This window comes from Egretta garzetta, unplaced genomic scaffold (assembly GCF_000687185.1).
Source record: "Egretta garzetta isolate BGI_Z169 unplaced genomic scaffold, ASM68718v1 scaffold561, whole genome shotgun sequence".
In the NCBI taxonomy this organism is placed as follows: Eukaryota; Metazoa; Chordata; class Aves; order Pelecaniformes; family Ardeidae; genus Egretta; species Egretta garzetta.
Window position 1 is genome coordinate 1,163,613 of NW_009258760.1, and position 17,159 is coordinate 1,180,771.

A 17,159-nucleotide genomic window follows, 5' to 3' on the forward strand; every position below is an offset into this window, starting at 1 on the left:
CAACAGGCAGACAGCAAGAATCCACAGGGGAAACCCACAAAATCTCAGCTTGAAGTCTCCAACACAGAGTTACTGACATTCCCTTAAGGAACTTCCCACTTTTGCACAAATAAATTGCTCTGAAGTACAGAACCTGTGGGTGGTAACTATCTCATCTCAAACCAGCCATGCTATTCCTGCATTTTGGAATTTATTCCTAAATTTCTGAAGTTAAGCCTATGCATTTGCAGAACTTGTGTTACCTCACCATTGCCAAAACCAGCATCTAGAAGCACTGCGGCTCACTATAAAGGTCTTAAATGAATGGAGGCAGTAGCCATTTACTCAGCTGGTAGAAAAAAAAAGTTATTATGAAACAAAACCAATTTTTCATCCAGAGGAAAGACCTGAACCATTGCCTCTAAGGTTGGAAACCGCATGGCTGTTCCTTCTTTTCATACCATATGAAAAAAAAAAAGTCTGCAGTAGGTTTTCCTCTCTAAGCTCTGTTTAACTCCTTTTATTCATATTATGAACCTATGAGGAAAATTCTCCCCAGGTACCACTGAATCTATCCACATAATTTTAAGACTAATTGATATGTACACTAACACAGATCCATCCTGGCACAAACAGACATGAACCAGCTAGGGGGATACTTCTTCCCGCTGCATTAAGATGGTAGACAGAAGGCTATCATGCTCATCTGCTGCATTTTTGTCTTAGATCGGACTGTGATCCTTAGAAAGGGGTGCATACATCTGTTTGAAGCTGCCAAAATGGGAATCTGGTCTTGGATACCGTAACTCAAGAATTCATTCTGTTTCCTCATCATCCAGGGCAAAAAAAGAAGAAAAAAAAAAAGCTAAAAATGTGGAAATATATCCAAACCAGAAAAGCCCCCTTAGATTTCTATTTCTAAAATTCTTTTAGCTTTAAGTATCTGTGTTATCATTAATAAGAGTCAGGAGACTAGCTTAAAGCTTTCCCTTCATATATTTGGCATACAAATACTCAGTATCATCACCACTTCCACAGAGTATAGTCCTGATTACTGCAATATATCACCAAGTTCTTTTAGGTTGATTTCATAAAAGCAATAAGGGATCACAACATGCCAACAAAAGCAAACATTCATGGTTACTATAGAAAAACCCCAGCTCAACCCTTCTAACGCCACCTAACACATCTCTCTTTTATAAGCGAATCACAGGAGCCTAATATAGGTTTTGTATTCCTGTAGCACAGTACTGTCATATCACCTAAGTACATACTTCCATTTTTTTATCACTTTGTATTATTGCCTGGGACATCAACACAAAGATAAACACATTTGTGGGTCACTCTCACCAGCCAGGGTGTGAACATACTGCTACAAGCAGTCAATTTACAAAAGCTCTGCTCTTAAGAGCTTTGAATATTCTATTTATAAAAGTTGTCTAGCATGATCAAATGCTACAGCCAAAATATTAATTTATCCCTGCTTTAGATCCTCAGCCCTTGCACCCTTGAGGAATTCAGCAAACAAAACAATATTCTGAGAATTTTAACAAGCTGTTTTATCACCATGTCCGCTCACAAGATGTACCCAGGCTTCCTTGCCTCTTGCCTAATGGTGAACTGGAATCGTATAAACAGGCTGATCTGATTCTCTAAAGCCATACTTCTAAAGCTAAGACAGGTCGCCGCCACTTTCATGAGAAAAGTGGCAAAACTATTCTACAGCATACACAATTGTACTACCTGGGGGTGAGGTGGGAGGTACAACTACCTTGACACAAAAATTATAGTATAGACTAAGCATAGCACAAAGGTTTGCAAACCATTGACTGTGAGACAACTGATTCATTCCCTATGAAGATTATAGGCAAAAGACAGTTTACTTTATGGCTGTCAACAATACTGTAGTACTCCACTAGCGCCCATAAAGATATTGCTCGAAGAAGGCATGAGTTGTTTATTTTCAACATACAAGAAATAGCCTGACACGTAATGGAAAAAGAATTCTAACTGGAAATGCCAGTTTAATCATGCATTTTGAGATCCTGACTTTCCACTGGGTTTTTTTGGTTTTGCTTTTTTTTGTGAGTGGAAGCACCTGGTCAATGACATTGCTTATATACCACAGAATAGCTCTCTCTACAGTAAATCTGCACCAGGCTATGACAAATAAATCTTGCCAGACAATTACTTCACAGGTCCTTAATGAAATTAGCAATGAAGTCAAGGACATTTGCTGTCAGTAAACCACTTCTAATCTAGAAGAGGACTTTGTATTTTGAGGGCTAGCTGTAGCAAAAAAACCTTTCTGCTAGAACAAAACCAAGATGACACACACAATTCCCCATGTGAAATTTACTTCCTTTTTTATTGATGGTCTCCAAGATACGCATTTAATATTTCTTGGCCTTCTGAGCTTTTTTTGCACTACATTTACAGTAATTACTTTTGTGATAGCAAATATCTGGATAGAACAAAAGCATCTGCATTTGATAGCTACGTTGCTCCAAAACACCAACCCACTTGTTTCTTTTTGAGTCTTTATGTGTAGAATAGCAACACTTCTCAAAAGTTTTCTGTTATTTCTCTTTAAAACTAGTTTTGAGACTCTGAAAGCAACAGAATAGTGACTTATAGTTTGGGAAGAGAAGGAATATTAGCAGCTATTGATTTAAGAGTTACGACTGCTGTGGCAGATGCAGAACTGCTACAGACAGAAAAGACATGATCATTTAACAAAACATTCACCATCACATCGGGCAGTGATTAGAAGTTGTTATACGTTATGCCAAAAGAATGTATTGTTCTAACTTAACAGGGCCGTCCAGGAGACAAAAAACAAGCTGGCAAACAGAATAGGTTTTGATAAGCAGTCTGGGAGCAATTATAAAGCAATAGAGTATCCATAAAATTGATATCCTATTTCCAACCTCAGGCTAGGTACAGACCTTCATTTTTTTCCAGTGCTGGGAGCTAACCAATTAGAGCTAAAAGATGACCAGAGAGCAAAACAGTCTCTGGAAGAGTGGGCGAGCCAGGAGGACAAAGTCAATTTTACATGAGCAAAACAGGAAGGAGCAAATATTACCAGCTGAGGATACAGGACTGCATCGGCCGCACTCTCTGGTGGGTTCTGCAGGCTGCCAGACCTACGGGACTTCTGCACAGAACATTTTGTGAGGTGTGAATACAGGCTTTAAAAAGGGAAATATTTTCTTTCTAAATAAACAATGCATTATTTTAAGATCACCTGGGGGGCAAGAGGGGTGCTCACTAATATTATTTCTTCCAGGTAAAAGATCTATCCTGAAGAGAAGCTAGGGGAGGCAATTACAGCTGGCCCCAAAAGGCTGACCTTTGAGTTGGAAGAAACCTGAAGGAATCCATCTTAAGAAAGTCTTATGATCAGCAGCAATGACCTGGAAGGGAGATACCTGATGCTATCAGGAGTCTTCTCTCCCAAATGCACTGGAGGCAGTGGTTTAAAATATATACCAAAACCAACTGTTGGTACTGCATTGATTAACTACTTTTAAAAGTGCACCAACATTGTCAGAACATAAAAACGCTAAATTTTATCCTGGACAGTCTGCCTCCATAGCAGCTGGTGATTTTTCAGGTGATATCTGCCTTGTAAAGGTTGCTATTATTTCTATCTTTTGTAGACACAGCAAGGCAGTACATTTCTTCTGGTTCACCCCATCTTGCAATACGTCCAACATAGCTAGCTCTCATTCTTCCTCTGTCATGGCTTGACAGTACATCCAAGTGCTCAAATTCAGTCATTCACTGACCGTAATGTGATGCATTTGTCTTATATGCTGCCTTTCAAGCAGAAGAGATCTTCCAAAGCTCATTTTTCTGAACAATTTGTGCTTTTGGATATCCAGCTGTTCTTCAACATTCTTCTCCAACAGCTCGACCCAAAGCATTCCAGTTCATGTCTCACTGTATTCAGTGTCTAGCTTTCATCTCTCTCCTCCCTGTGCACCATATCAACTGCTGAAATGCACAGTAAATATTTAAGTTTAAACGCTCTAACAAGGGCACTTCTAGACACGTTTGGGTCAGTATTATGGGGCTCATACCAAAGGATGTTGTATGTTAGTGGAGCAATGCAGCATATTTTTTCCACTTGCTTCAACCACTAACCAACTACATGACATCCTGAATGATTCCTTCTTTAAAATATATAATGAAAGGATTTAATATGAAAATATAAAAGCTAGAACAAACTAATTAATTACAAACTAATTAATTACATAGAGACCCAATGAAACAGTATGAGATACCTGTAGTTTGGGCCAGCTAAGACCTTAATTCTTGTTATTCTTTCTTTTGTTTAGGATATACATCCAGTTAATGCTTACATTTTTTGCCATCTACAGAGCCCAAAGGTCCTTTAATGCAGCTTTCATCTTCTTTTCTTGATACATGCCATCAAACTATGCTTCCAAAAAGAGTTGTCATTAGGAAGGGAGCCCCCAGGCACCACATTACACAGTTGCCTGATTCATATCAATGTGAATTGGGAAAAATAATTAACCACTTTTAAATACAGCTTTGAAATCATGTGGTTGAACTTGCTTGTATTATTTACATGAAGCAGCCTGTAGTCATTCCATGCAGTAGTAAGATTTACTACAATTTTTCTATAAGGCAATATCAACTGGAGATACACAGTAGCATCAGGTCTTTCTCCCTTCAAAGAGGTTTTACAAAGCAGTGAAGTCCTCCCAGCACAAACTGTACTTGGGATCTCTGGAAAGTCTGGAACAGTTTCAGATTTGATACAAACTATAGATGTATTCTGTTACTTTTCTTGCTTCCTCCCTCATTGGATTCCTGTTCTTTTTCTTCAGAAATGCTTTTTAAAATTTTTTTCTGCCTTGCAACGCTGATACTCTTTCTCTATTCCCTCACTCATCAGTTATTTGCTTGCTGGTTTAGAGAAAGACCCACACTGAGGCAGGTCAGTCATAGCAGCAGAGGCAAGATACCAGCCCCTACTCCTGCATCCCTGTGAGTGAGTCTCACCGCCAACTGCGTTATGTACCTGAGTGCATGCAGGGAGCAAAGAGGAGTTCTTCCAAGAGCACACACTCTAGAAAGTCTGTGTCTCAGAGTAAACATGAACTTGTGGCTTTTACTACCAATATTAACTGTTTCTACCACAAACAACCTATTCTGCTATTCCTTGCAAAGTCTTTCTGCACATGAAGATTGGCACCGATAGATAGAAGCACAGCAGATAATGTTCTTTCCTGCTTTGGGGAACTCAGGAGTACCAGACAGCATAAAGGAATGCACCCAGCAGCCCTTCAAGCTACTTTGCTTCTTTGTTTTGTCCTCCCCTGAAAGATAAATTATCAGTAAACGCGGAAGGAAAGATCCAGGACTTGATGGAGCTGTTGGTTGATCTGACATGGCAAATACTCTGTTCCCCACATAAACAACCAGTTTCTTCTCTTCCACTTCCGTCTTATCTATCTTTGAGTGTTTGCAGTCCTCGATGAACATCTGACCTTTGACTGTACAACTTGAGGTTTTTTACTATGCTTATTACTTTCAAACCACAAAACACAAGTTAGCAGACACTGGAGTATTTCCTGTTTCAATCATACCCATGTTCACACACTGAAGAGATGTTAGCATCATTTTAAGAGCTTTTCCATTACTAATTTTCACTTCGTTCTCAAAGATGTGCACTGACAGTCTTAGCTCCTCACATACACAAAGTAACCTCAAAAACACAGGCAGCAGAGCTATTTTAAATGGCAACATGCAGCTTACAATGAAAAACCTTATATGCTGATAGAGCACGATGGTTCTAAAAGATCCTAAAGCATTCAAGCTCACATTTAGATAGCCTCAATCCCATTTGTCACCTTCCTTTGCTCTGGTGTAGACAATGTCCCACTCAGCTGCTGGACTACACCTGTGGAAGCCAATCCCTCTCTCCACTGAGGAAGACAATGCTGCATGGGTTTAAAACATCAGTTAAATACAGGCAATTCTGAATGGAGGTTGGTTTTCCAGCAATGCAGCAGGATTTTCTGCCATTTGGCTGAGAAACTTAGTTAGTACGTGATCACTAGAAAGTATTACCGTAGCTTTAATTTTTTGCACAGAACAGACAAATTCATTGTTTTGAAAGGTCATGACAGTAATTCACAAGGAATTCAATTTATCTCCCTTGGATGGATGAAGGACTGAGTCAAACACAGAACAGTGGAAACCTCTGGCTCCAGGAAGTCTGTGCTGGTTCAAACCTGCTTTTAGGCAGCCAAACCATCCTTTCAGCTGTACTTTATTACAGCTTGTGATTTTCAGCCGATCCTTTTCCCCAGCTGTGCTATTGCAGCAAATTGTGTCATACAATGATATACATCATGAGCATCAAAAGAATGGTCAATACATGAAGAACGTGTTTGTCTTTAACCAGGAAGTTTAACAAATATAAAATTATTTGTGATACAGACAGACATCAGCATGGTTGTCTCACTCATTTGTCCAAGTGTAAAGTGACATACAAAAAAGTACAGGGAGATATATGGGAGAAGACACCATCAGCACCATGCAGAAAGACAAATAGTGGAAAAGCAAACAAGCACAAGGATTAGTTTTAAAAACAGAAAGACAATAAAGACAGAAAATCAAAAGAATACCCTGAGCCTTACATGTTTTAGCTTCACAGTACACCCAGGAGGAGAGTGATACGCCAGTAGCACACCTGATTTAAGAGGGTCCTTGTGTATAACTGAGAACAGAATTAATGAGCAGATCATTCCCGACTGGACGTATCACATCATGCAATAACTCTTACCTAAAGCTTTCCGGGTATTCAACAACAGCCATGTTGATAACATCCAGTGCATGCTGATAGTGCTTCTGAGCCGAAAAGAGGAGGGCCAGCAGATGAAGTGAATTCATGTCATCTTTGCACAGTTGCAGTGCTTCCTGAAGATGTTCTATAGCATCAGAAATCTGGGAGCAGATGGGGTAAAAATAAAAAGAGAACACATTTCTCCTCCAGTTCTACATTATATCCCAAAGGTAAGAACAAATACAGTCATTAGAAATTCTGCTGAAATCCTGTGTAGGCACCTATGAGAAAGACTTCTACTATCTGAACAGTTTGACAAAATTAACAGACAGCGCTGCTTGAAAAAAACCACACATTCTAGAGAAATAGAGTCTGCAGCATTACTAAATCACCGCTTATAAACAAAAGCAGCAGACCTGACCCAATTAACCCCCTCTTATTTTGGCATGGTGCTTCTATGCTGTAAACAGATCCACTACCAAGGCCCAACTCTCAACTCCATTTTCTAGGATAGGTGGCTGGCTCTTCACCTGGGGGAGAGCATTACACATCTCTGCTGCATTTTGTCTCTTGTGATGGCTGTACAAGGCACTTCATGATTTGGATCAAGAACATAAAAATTAAGTTTGAATGTTCAAGGGTAAGAGAGTCAAGATTCAAAATGCTGTCAGAAAATGAAATATCTTTGGAAGCAGTGATGTAAAAAGCAGTCCTGACACAGCAGCAGCATGTCATTAGAATCAAGTCTCACTTGGCAGAAAACATCTGTAATGAATGCAAGTGTATCACATGCTCTGTGTGATCTAATACCCTATGTTAGGCTATCTGTTCAAAAGGGAACTTCTTAGTAGATTTTCCTTCCTTTGGCTACCAGTAAGTTTTATATGGAAGATTTTCTTTACGATTCTCTAGTGTCTGGAATTACTGTTACTTAAATTATTCCAGATCTGTGTTTGGCCCCAGAAGCTTGCAGAAAACAAAACAGAAGAATGTATAGATTTGTTCTCCTATACACACCTTCCCTCTCCTTCCCCTTGAGGGATGGAGAATGTAGCTCCTTCTTTCCTACTACAAGAACTTCCCACATAGCAAAGCTTTGCAGACATTCTCCTGCCTTGGCATACCACCAGTGTCAAATTCCCACCACCTCCAGAGATCACTCAGGAAAACAGGCAGCACACAACTACAGAAAGCAACAATTACGCTGCTTGCAGTTACCACAGAGGTCACTGATTATCTAGATCCCAGGTACACTTCTGGGAGGACGGTACATGTTCTGTTTGTGGGACAACTTCATCCTAATGTCCAAGTGACATTTCACTCCTACCATGCCCGTGCAAGCCAAAGTGCTTAACTACTTTATTACTGGTGACTTCATGCAAGTCTGGAGATCAGTGCAACTGCTCCACCGACATAACCCCAAACTGGCATCTGGCCCACAGCTTCCAAACTGCTGAACGTCCTGGCTTAGATTCAGGTTGGGATATATGACTGAGTGCTCAGCTTTAATGAATTACTGCTTGTCAGTGGAGCTACTTTAACCACATGTGTTATTATAGCCTACTGCAAAGGTAAAGACATTGGCTTAAATCACCAGTGTTCCCTCAGCTGCTTATTAGGACATATTTTCTTACAATGTAAAAACACTAGCAATGACAAGACAACTTGGAACGAGGACAACGGGCATGAGACTGTAGTGGGCCCAGATCTGTCCATGAAGTTCTTCAGTATGTATACCAGATGTATGTAAATTTGACTGGCTAAAACAAAGCTGCTATCAAGACTCTTCTTGCACTCAGGACTAAAAACACCTCTTATTTTTTCTATACCTCTGTCTTAGACCTACACAAGTAGTCATAAAGAAACTCCCAGTTTGGGGAAAAGTTCGTTCATCAGAAGAAAAAGAAAATCTGTAAACCAAATTGAAGGGGGCTTTGAGCAACCTGTTCCAGCTGACCCTGATTTGAGCAGGGATTGAACTGGGTGATCTCCAGAGGTCCCTTCCAAACTCAACTAGTCTACGACTCTATTAAAAGACTCGGGAAGGTGATCCTAATTTGCTAGTATGAATCAGACAAAGAATAATAGTTGCAACTAGTGTCTTTACTGAGGGACTCTGAAGTTGCAAGGATACTTGACCTTACTTGCATGCGAACATGCAAACAAAGTCACTGAGAATTTGCTTTATATGTGCAAATGCCTGACGATCACATAACTGTAGTATGTTCATACCCCTATCAGAGGCCAGCTATCAAAGCAGCTCTCTGACTCTGTTGCAACATACATGAAATAAAGCAGCACAGAAGTCAATTGTGGTCGCTCCTGCAAACCTGTACCTGCTGAGCAGGCAGTCACATGCTGTTGAAACAGACAATCTAAAATAATTTTCCCCTGCTCTGTAGCATAGGACTTGCAATGATTACACCTCATTTCAGTGCTTCCCTCTAGTACCATCAGTCACAGACAGTGGCTGGTTTTGGAAGTTAATTATGCTTCCCTGACACCTGACTGTTTAACTTGAGCCCAAAAAGATTCTTTAGTGCTGTAACACCATTAGTAGCCTACTCAGTACTGCTGCATAATGAGAAACAGTGGACAAAACACAGAAAAGAAAAAATACCCTTTAATAATATGAAGAGACTCTGTTCCTTTATGGGAAGCATTATACAAACCAACAACCTGCAACAGACCAGGTGCAACAAAATACAAACTAAATTTCTAGAATAATAAGAGTAAGATACTTGGCAGCAGTCAACACAAACTTCTTTTGAAAAGCAGAGATCATCAATCTATTGACCGATGCCACAGCTTATTTATTTAAGTAACTATGTAATATGAGAAAGATGGAAACTTCAGGGCTGTATCAGAGGTAGGCTGCCAGTTTAAATTCCCTACAAGTGCTGTGCTTTAAAGTAATCTTATTTCAGCTGGACTGCAAGTCCAAGTGGGGCCTGCAATTAGAAGATGCTACCCTTCCCTGATTCATCCTTCTGTTAATAAATGTACCACACACATTCTGTTGGCATACAGGTATATTCAGATCACACTGATTAGGAAGCAAAGATACTGCAGTAAGCCAGAAATAGCATCTTGCAGCACTACCAAAATAATGCCACAATATGGATTGTTTAGGCTGCCTCATATGATAGGATTTATTTCAATAATGCTATATGCTTCCTTAAAAAAGACGCTGGGATGTTACAATTGTAGGTATAAAAAGGAAAAAGCGTTAAAAATAGTTCCCAACAGTAGAACGCACTTGCATATTCAGAATGGTAAATGAAACAGGACTTCATAAGAGGAGTTTTCAGGCCTTATAGTTTCACATCAGTTGTGAGTTACAATTAATTAACCATTAAAACTATCCTCTCAATCTCTTTATAGAACAGGGTTTAGAGAAAGGAGAGAGCTTTATTGACTGGCAAGATCTTCCATTGAAAACAAACTTGCTACAGTCCACCACTCCACGAAAGCAGGCACAGACGTTATCTGTGAGTTAAGTTATTACTTAATTCTTACCACAAGCTGGTTTTGATCACCAGAAAAATCTAGGCCAGGACCTAGACAGAAAAGCATCATGTTGCTGTTCAGCAGAGGAGGCACTAGCTGGTTTGTGAGAAACACAGATCAGAACTACCCACATCCAACAGTTGCTGAAAGAAGCACCTCTCGATGTCTACTAAAAGACAGCTCCTCTCCTGGGGCAAAGAAAAGACAGTCACCTCGCTGCCTTGAAACTGGAATACAAACTGCGGAGAAAAGAGCTGAAATATTTTCTCCGGTGTCTTAACTGATGTTTATCTTATTTTTACACAGCCACCTGGGAAGGCGGTAGGTGGTTTTTGGATATTGCCACTTGAAACTTCAGGTCGGTTGGCAGCCCACAGATGAAATTGATAAATGAGACCTCTAATTCTCAGCTGCTGGCCCCTGGCTGTCTTTCCCTTCCTATTTTCATGCAAAGAAAGGTCAAATTAAATCAAGTATTAAAATGGTACGAAACCCCCATACGTTGTTTTTATGTATCCAATACTGATTTACATGGCATTCAAGGTCAAAAACAACACCACCACCCAAAACAAGGAGGGAACCAGCACTTAAAATTAACAAGAATGCTGACTCTCCAGAGTCATTTCCATAGAAACTGGCCTGCTAAAAAACAAGGCAAGGCATTAAAATCAGTGAGCTTTAAAATGTTCATTCTACCTTGTTTTTGCTGATCCAAATGCTGTTACCACAGAAACAGGAAAAGCAGCCGAACCAGCTGCCCGGGAATTGGGAGTTACGAGCCTCATTTGTTGATCGGCTCGGCCGGTTGCCAGAGGGGCACTGCAGGTGGAGATAGCCACCACAGCAAATACCGACCTTGGCCTCATGGCACTTCAACTTCAGGAGAAAACCCAATTGAGACCCTCCTTACAGAAAAGGGTATTCTGTATTTTGCTGAAAAATCTACCTAAAACACTGTGGGGCTGACCTAGACCCTCCGGGAGTCACTGGAGTCCTCCCAGTGACTCCTGTGGTCTTTAATATGCAGAGCCACACACACAAACACAAGCATGAAGAACATCATCATCAACTTTGGTTGCTGGTGGTTTTCAACTGCCAACCCTGTGAAAACCTTTTATAACCGTTCCTCCTCTTGTCACGTCTTCATCGCATATCAGAGGGAAGCTTATGCTTTTCCATTTCCCCTCTCCCTTGCCCAGTGCTGACAGACAAGTGCTATTGGAAATATTTTACAGAGTCTTCCAAGGAAGATGAATTGCTCCAACTTTGCTTGGCACCATACCAGCCAACTGCCTCTCTTGCTTTGGTCCATGAAAACGCTCTCTTATCTGTGCAAGCTGACACCTAGATTTTTCAGTGTTGGGTAAGGTTACCTCACTTATTGACCTTGACTATGGAAACAAAAAGGCCTATTTGTTGAGAATAACATTCAGGTATTATAATATAACCTACTGTGCAGGAATGGCCTGATTTGTTGGTACTATAGCATTGCCTGATGAAAGCCCTAATGGTGACGTTCAATAGTTAATGTAATTATCAAAGAAAGGTATCATTTATCTTTCAGTTAATCAGAAAGAGAATATATTAGATACTTTAAATAATTAAGGATATTAAAAATGCATTACCAAATGCTTATCATTAAGTAAACTGGCAAAAGAAGAGTAGGATATTTTACAGCAGTCTAAAAATAAAGATGTCTCAGGTATCTCCTCTCTCTCCAAGCATGCGTTAAAGATTTATATCTCACTAGATGGAGAAGAGCAGGAGCAGCATCACAGGGGTCAGGCTGACACGACGTAACACACTTAGATCACACATCTATGGTAGCAGGGGCGACTGGCAGAACATCAAGGATGAAAATACACAGGTGAGGTAGAGAAAAAAGAAAGTGAACATGAGGACAAGAGACTGAATTGAAAGAACAGGAGGGAAGGGAAATGATGAAATGAGACATATGAAACAACACAGTAAAGACAGGCTACAACTGGAGAAAAAGAAAGGATATGGAGTTAAAATGCAGTGGGTCAGTAACAGTGAAAACAACAAAGAACCAATGACCACAAAAATTCTGATTTTATTTTTAAGGATAGCAGCTGAAAAGCTGTAATGCTTTTACTCATGGCAAGAAGCAGGAAAGGCAGCAGATCAGACACCCTCCCTGCGAGGCAAAAGCTGTGAAAGAAAGAAGGGTAGCTGGATATTTTTTAATGAAAGTCACTGAGCAAACTGCATCATAAAGCAGCCAGTAGGCAGATGAGAAAGTTAAATAAGCCATTTTAATTATCCTTTCTTATTGCAGGCTTCCTCACAACACACTGCTCTCATTATGAAAGGGTTACAAAAGTGACATTATCAACAGTGTGCTCTCTTGGAACAATTAGTTTAACCTAATGAACACACAGCTCCCCTAATTAGCTCAGGAAAATAAGAAGGATCCAACTGTTTGACTCTGTAGTGTAGACTAAGGAGAGAAAACTGCAGCAAGCAGAAAGCCTGCCAAAGAAGGAAACTATGATGATGAAATTTCAAATCTAGCTAGAGAAGCATTCAAAAAACAGGGGCTGTTCCAATAAAGACTTTGGCTTTTAAACATAAATAAAACACATCCCAATTATAAAAAGAAGGGACAGAAAAATAAAGTGCAGCCTAAATGTTTTTTTTTTTTTCTGAAAGGCAGTGCAGTGTATTTTCTGATCAGCTTAATTTTTATGAGTTAACACCTGCAGCAGCATTCAAATGCCAACTAATCCCACTCGCTGCAGAGCTCCAGCACCCGTCAAAGCCTAACGCCAAACGTGCCCAAGTATGGAATAAACCAATCCCCAGTACAGAGAGCGTGCGATCTGGTGTGATACAGAACCGGGCAGTAATGAGAGCGCCTTTGGAGCAGCCTGCAGCAGGACACAGCACGATACCCAGGGAACAGGAATAAACACACCTCGCCCGCCCCACCCAGACAGAGTTGCTCCAAGCGGGAACAGCACTGCTCATGCGGTTAGAGCTGAATGCATGCCCTAGGGAAGGTCGTTCCATTTGCTATAGAGTTACTATTTAAAAAATAGTATTAAAAAATATCTTACACGAACATATTCTGATTGTTATCGATTACAACGTAGGAAGGAAGGGACTCTGTTCAGCAAGTCTGGGTCTTGTTCAATTGCACTGTCCTTCTCCCACCCTCTGATGACTCAGTGGTTACCAAGCATTGCACATACCTGTCTGACAAGAGCCAGCTGCAGTGATAGGTAGAGGATGATTTGGTGATCTTCTGGGGCCAAGTCACGTGCTCTTTAAGGACGACCATACAATATAAAAAGAAAAGTGACTGTAAGATTGTACTTTGCAGAACTCCTTCACTATGAGTCACACACAAGCACAGAACAAAACCCAGTCCTCTCCTACAGAAATCTAGGCCAGTAACGGGGGAGCACGCAGAAACCAGGCAAAAAGCACATCAGTGCTGGCCTGGCTAAGCCAGGCTCACAGGAACAAGCATGAGAAACACAACTTCAGGATGTTATACAGCATACATACTCCTTCATTAAATGCCACTTAATGTTTTGGAACTTGGATAACTGATACGGAAAAAGTAGCTCTTAACTCATGACACACCCATTAAAGCATTATTTTAAGTAATTTAGGTGAGGGAGATAGTTGTCCAACTGTTCCTGTATTGCCATTTTTCAAACAGGAGGAGAGGGTTAGGTTAGCACTGAAAAAGTAGTAATGGTTTCTGCTATTATTGTGATTATGAGTATGTGGAAGACTAAAGATCAGGAGCCCATGACGTGAGCTGGTGCTCAAACACACAAAACATCCTCCACCCTGCAGCTTCTAGGCTAACTGTTGACAGTAGACTCCTAATTTGGAAAGGGAAGACACTGAGGGAGGAATGTGGATTTGATGGCAGGAGCTGAGCCTGGAGCAAAACCAAGGCCCTTACTTCTCAAGCTTGGACCTTAGATATTACCTTCTAGTCCACCGCAGGCAACAGTGTGCACTGCAGCGATCCCTTGGCTAGTGAAGGCTGCAGCGTCTCCAGAACCAGATGTGGAGGCCCTTTACACAGGCAGGGAACAGGGATGGACAACCACGGCAGAACTGTCCCTCTCAGATTATGCTAAGCATGAAACTGCAGCCTGAGCTTGCTAGCCTGTGGAGAAGCCATTAACCAAGGCAACATGAAGATAGTGTTTTGGGGACTTAAACCAGCAGCAACATGGGACACTGGTTCATGCCACACTGGTTCATGCCACACTGGCAGCCTAGTCCAGGGACCAATGGATTATCCCCTCACTGACCCACTCCTAGCTCTGTGGCACAGGGAATTCATTTCACATGGGAGAGGTGGGGAAGAGGAAGATCCTTTGTAGCCAACTGACATTCCTGACCTCTTTCTGGGCTGCATTCCAAAACACCAGGGAAGCCTGCACCTGCATTATCCTGCCCAAAGTGAGAACAATTAACACCCTTATGACAGGCTGACAAGGCTGGTGGTTAAAAACCCTGCCAAAACTATTCATTTGCTAATAATAAACAAACAAACAAAAATCCAAGAATTACTTCAGGAAACAAACCACACACCATTTTCATGACAGCCATCTCTCAAATGCCATCTCGGCCTGTGAGCAATAAGCTGTTGGAGTTGACTTCTATAACTAATGGCTCTAGAACTAATTAATTTAATACAGACTGAATGTGTCCTGTAATTCTGCAAGTCAAGGTAGCACTCAAGGATTCTGAAGCAATGCCAAAGACATCAAGGATGCAATTAGTACAGGCAAGTCACTAATTTCTCCCTCCACTTAAAAACAACAAAACAAAACTAAAACCAAACAAGAACAACAACATTCCGCAAGATAGAACCCAGCTTTGCCCTAAGCTGTTGGAGCAGGGTGAGCTGCCTCTTTAGCAATCAGCTCCCGTGAAACCTTCAGCAGCCTCTCCAACAATAAATAACAGGGAAAAGTTCACAAGGGCGTATGGGAGAAGGGATTTAACAGTGCTTTTGGAAAGAAACAAAGAGTTGTTACTTTACTGTTCAGTTTCCTCAAAAGGTATTAGAAAAATATTTGATCCAATCTTCCAGCTGACAAGGCCGCTTACAAAGATGGCTACAGGCCAAACCATGGCCTGCGAGATCATACATGTACTTTAAAAACAGGTGAAAAACAAGGAAGAGGAAATGAAAGAAAAGGAAAAAAGAAAGAAGCCAAACTCAGGCATTTAGGAAGACCCTAGTAACCAGCTCACTATCACAACATCCCTGTTGGCTGAAGTTTGAGTACCTAATGTTTGGCTAGAAGCTTGTCTGCTTCCTAGCTAGGGTTAAGATACCATGAAAATAAGCCACAGCCAGTGGTAAAGGTCAAAGGATAAAAATAAATGCAGTTTAAAAGCACTGCAGCACTGTAATTACATCAAAATTGGGCAGTAGTGAAAGTATTACATTGGAGTCTAGGAATCAGTGTGACTTAGACTATACTCCTGATCTAAAAAGAGACTGAATAAGTGGCTTTGTAAAATTTTATCTTTCAGAATTACATCTGTGGTTTCAGGTTACTACCAGTGCAAGACAAACATGCTGGACAACTCCTTGCTTTGCATCAGAAAAACAGCTAAGATCCAGTAACATGTCCAATCTGCTACAGCTGTACTTTGAGATATCAGAGATCTCAAATTTTCTTCACTTTTGTAATGCATTTATTACCACAGCAAGAATTAGATTCTTCAGCCCAAGACTTAGACCATATAAGCTTCTGTTTAGTTACCATCCCAAGTCTGTAGCCATCTACATTTGCAATGTTAACTGCCCAATCACCACTTAGTGTATTTTAGGTGGTGTAACTTAGTCGTAACAGGGTCAGGAAGCTCACACCTCACCTCTCTACCACAACAGAACTGACAGAAAAGGGTTTTAACCCAAGCAGTTTTACTTGAGGTAACTGTAGTTGCAGAGGTGTTTAATTCACAGATACTTTTACAGGCAGAGCCATTGGATCAGACTCCCCCACAAAATACAGTGGTGAAGAACAGGTGAGTGGTGACTGCTTTGTACCGCTAGCTCTGTAGCCCCCCTTTCATACAACAGGTCATGTAAACACTCACAGAAGAGCAATCATCCCACCCTGGTAAGTGCACTGATGCCGGGTCACCCCATGGCAGCCTACACCCTGGTGGTGAAGGTACCTTCCCACTATGAGGGAAATAGGAATTTAAGCTGGCTTCACAGAGGAATGGAGACAAAACGAACTTTCCACATTTGCCTGCTGGCATCATCTGAGGAAGCTGCATCTCCCAGCACTGTAGATCTCACTGCGGCTAATTTGGGGCTAATGTTATTTCTGTTCAGTGGCAGAACAGGTACTCTTGGATATTCAACCAAATAATCACTGCATTTAGCCATCACAGGAATCATTCTGACAAACTCTTGCTGAAATCTATTGCACGGTTTTTAAACTTTCAGGCAAAGAAGCCTTACGCAGAAGAAAAAAACATTAAAATCAACATTTATTCTGAATTCATCCAAAGAAATACACGATGCAAGTATCTGCAAGATTCCTACTCACCTCTCCAAAGTCTGAAGTGCTTTCTTGTTTAATTCATCCTGAGTGCCCTTCAGGGTAGCTGTAGGACAAGATACAATGTCATTTAAGAGTTGAATTCAATGTTTCAGATTAAATAAATAGTTACACATGCCCAGAGTATTTCGAACTGGGAGCATAAAAAAATGTGGAAATCTGGTGGTACGTGTGTTCATGGCTGGAAAACATGACATTTTGCTTTTAAACAGCACCACAAACCTAGTATTTTAACCTGAATTCTCAATTTCATTTTTATTAAA

General features: G+C 40.8%; 1 protein-coding gene across 1 annotated transcript in view; it reads right to left on the minus strand.

The window, feature by feature from the left end:
• LOC104135639 (tetratricopeptide repeat protein 7A-like) overlaps positions 1–16,942 on the minus strand; it is a gene marked incomplete at its 5' end in the record, with an annotated part of 105,363 nt that extends 88,421 nt beyond the window's left edge. Inside the window, 3 exons of the mRNA XM_009649311.2 lie at positions 6,806–6,966; positions 13,531–13,603; positions 16,885–16,942. Coding sequence (XP_009647606.1) covers positions 6,806–6,966; positions 13,531–13,603; positions 16,885–16,942 — 292 coding nt within the window. The remainder of the gene's footprint in view (positions 1–6,805; positions 6,967–13,530; positions 13,604–16,884) is intronic.
• Between the last annotated feature and the right edge of the window lie 217 nt (positions 16,943–17,159).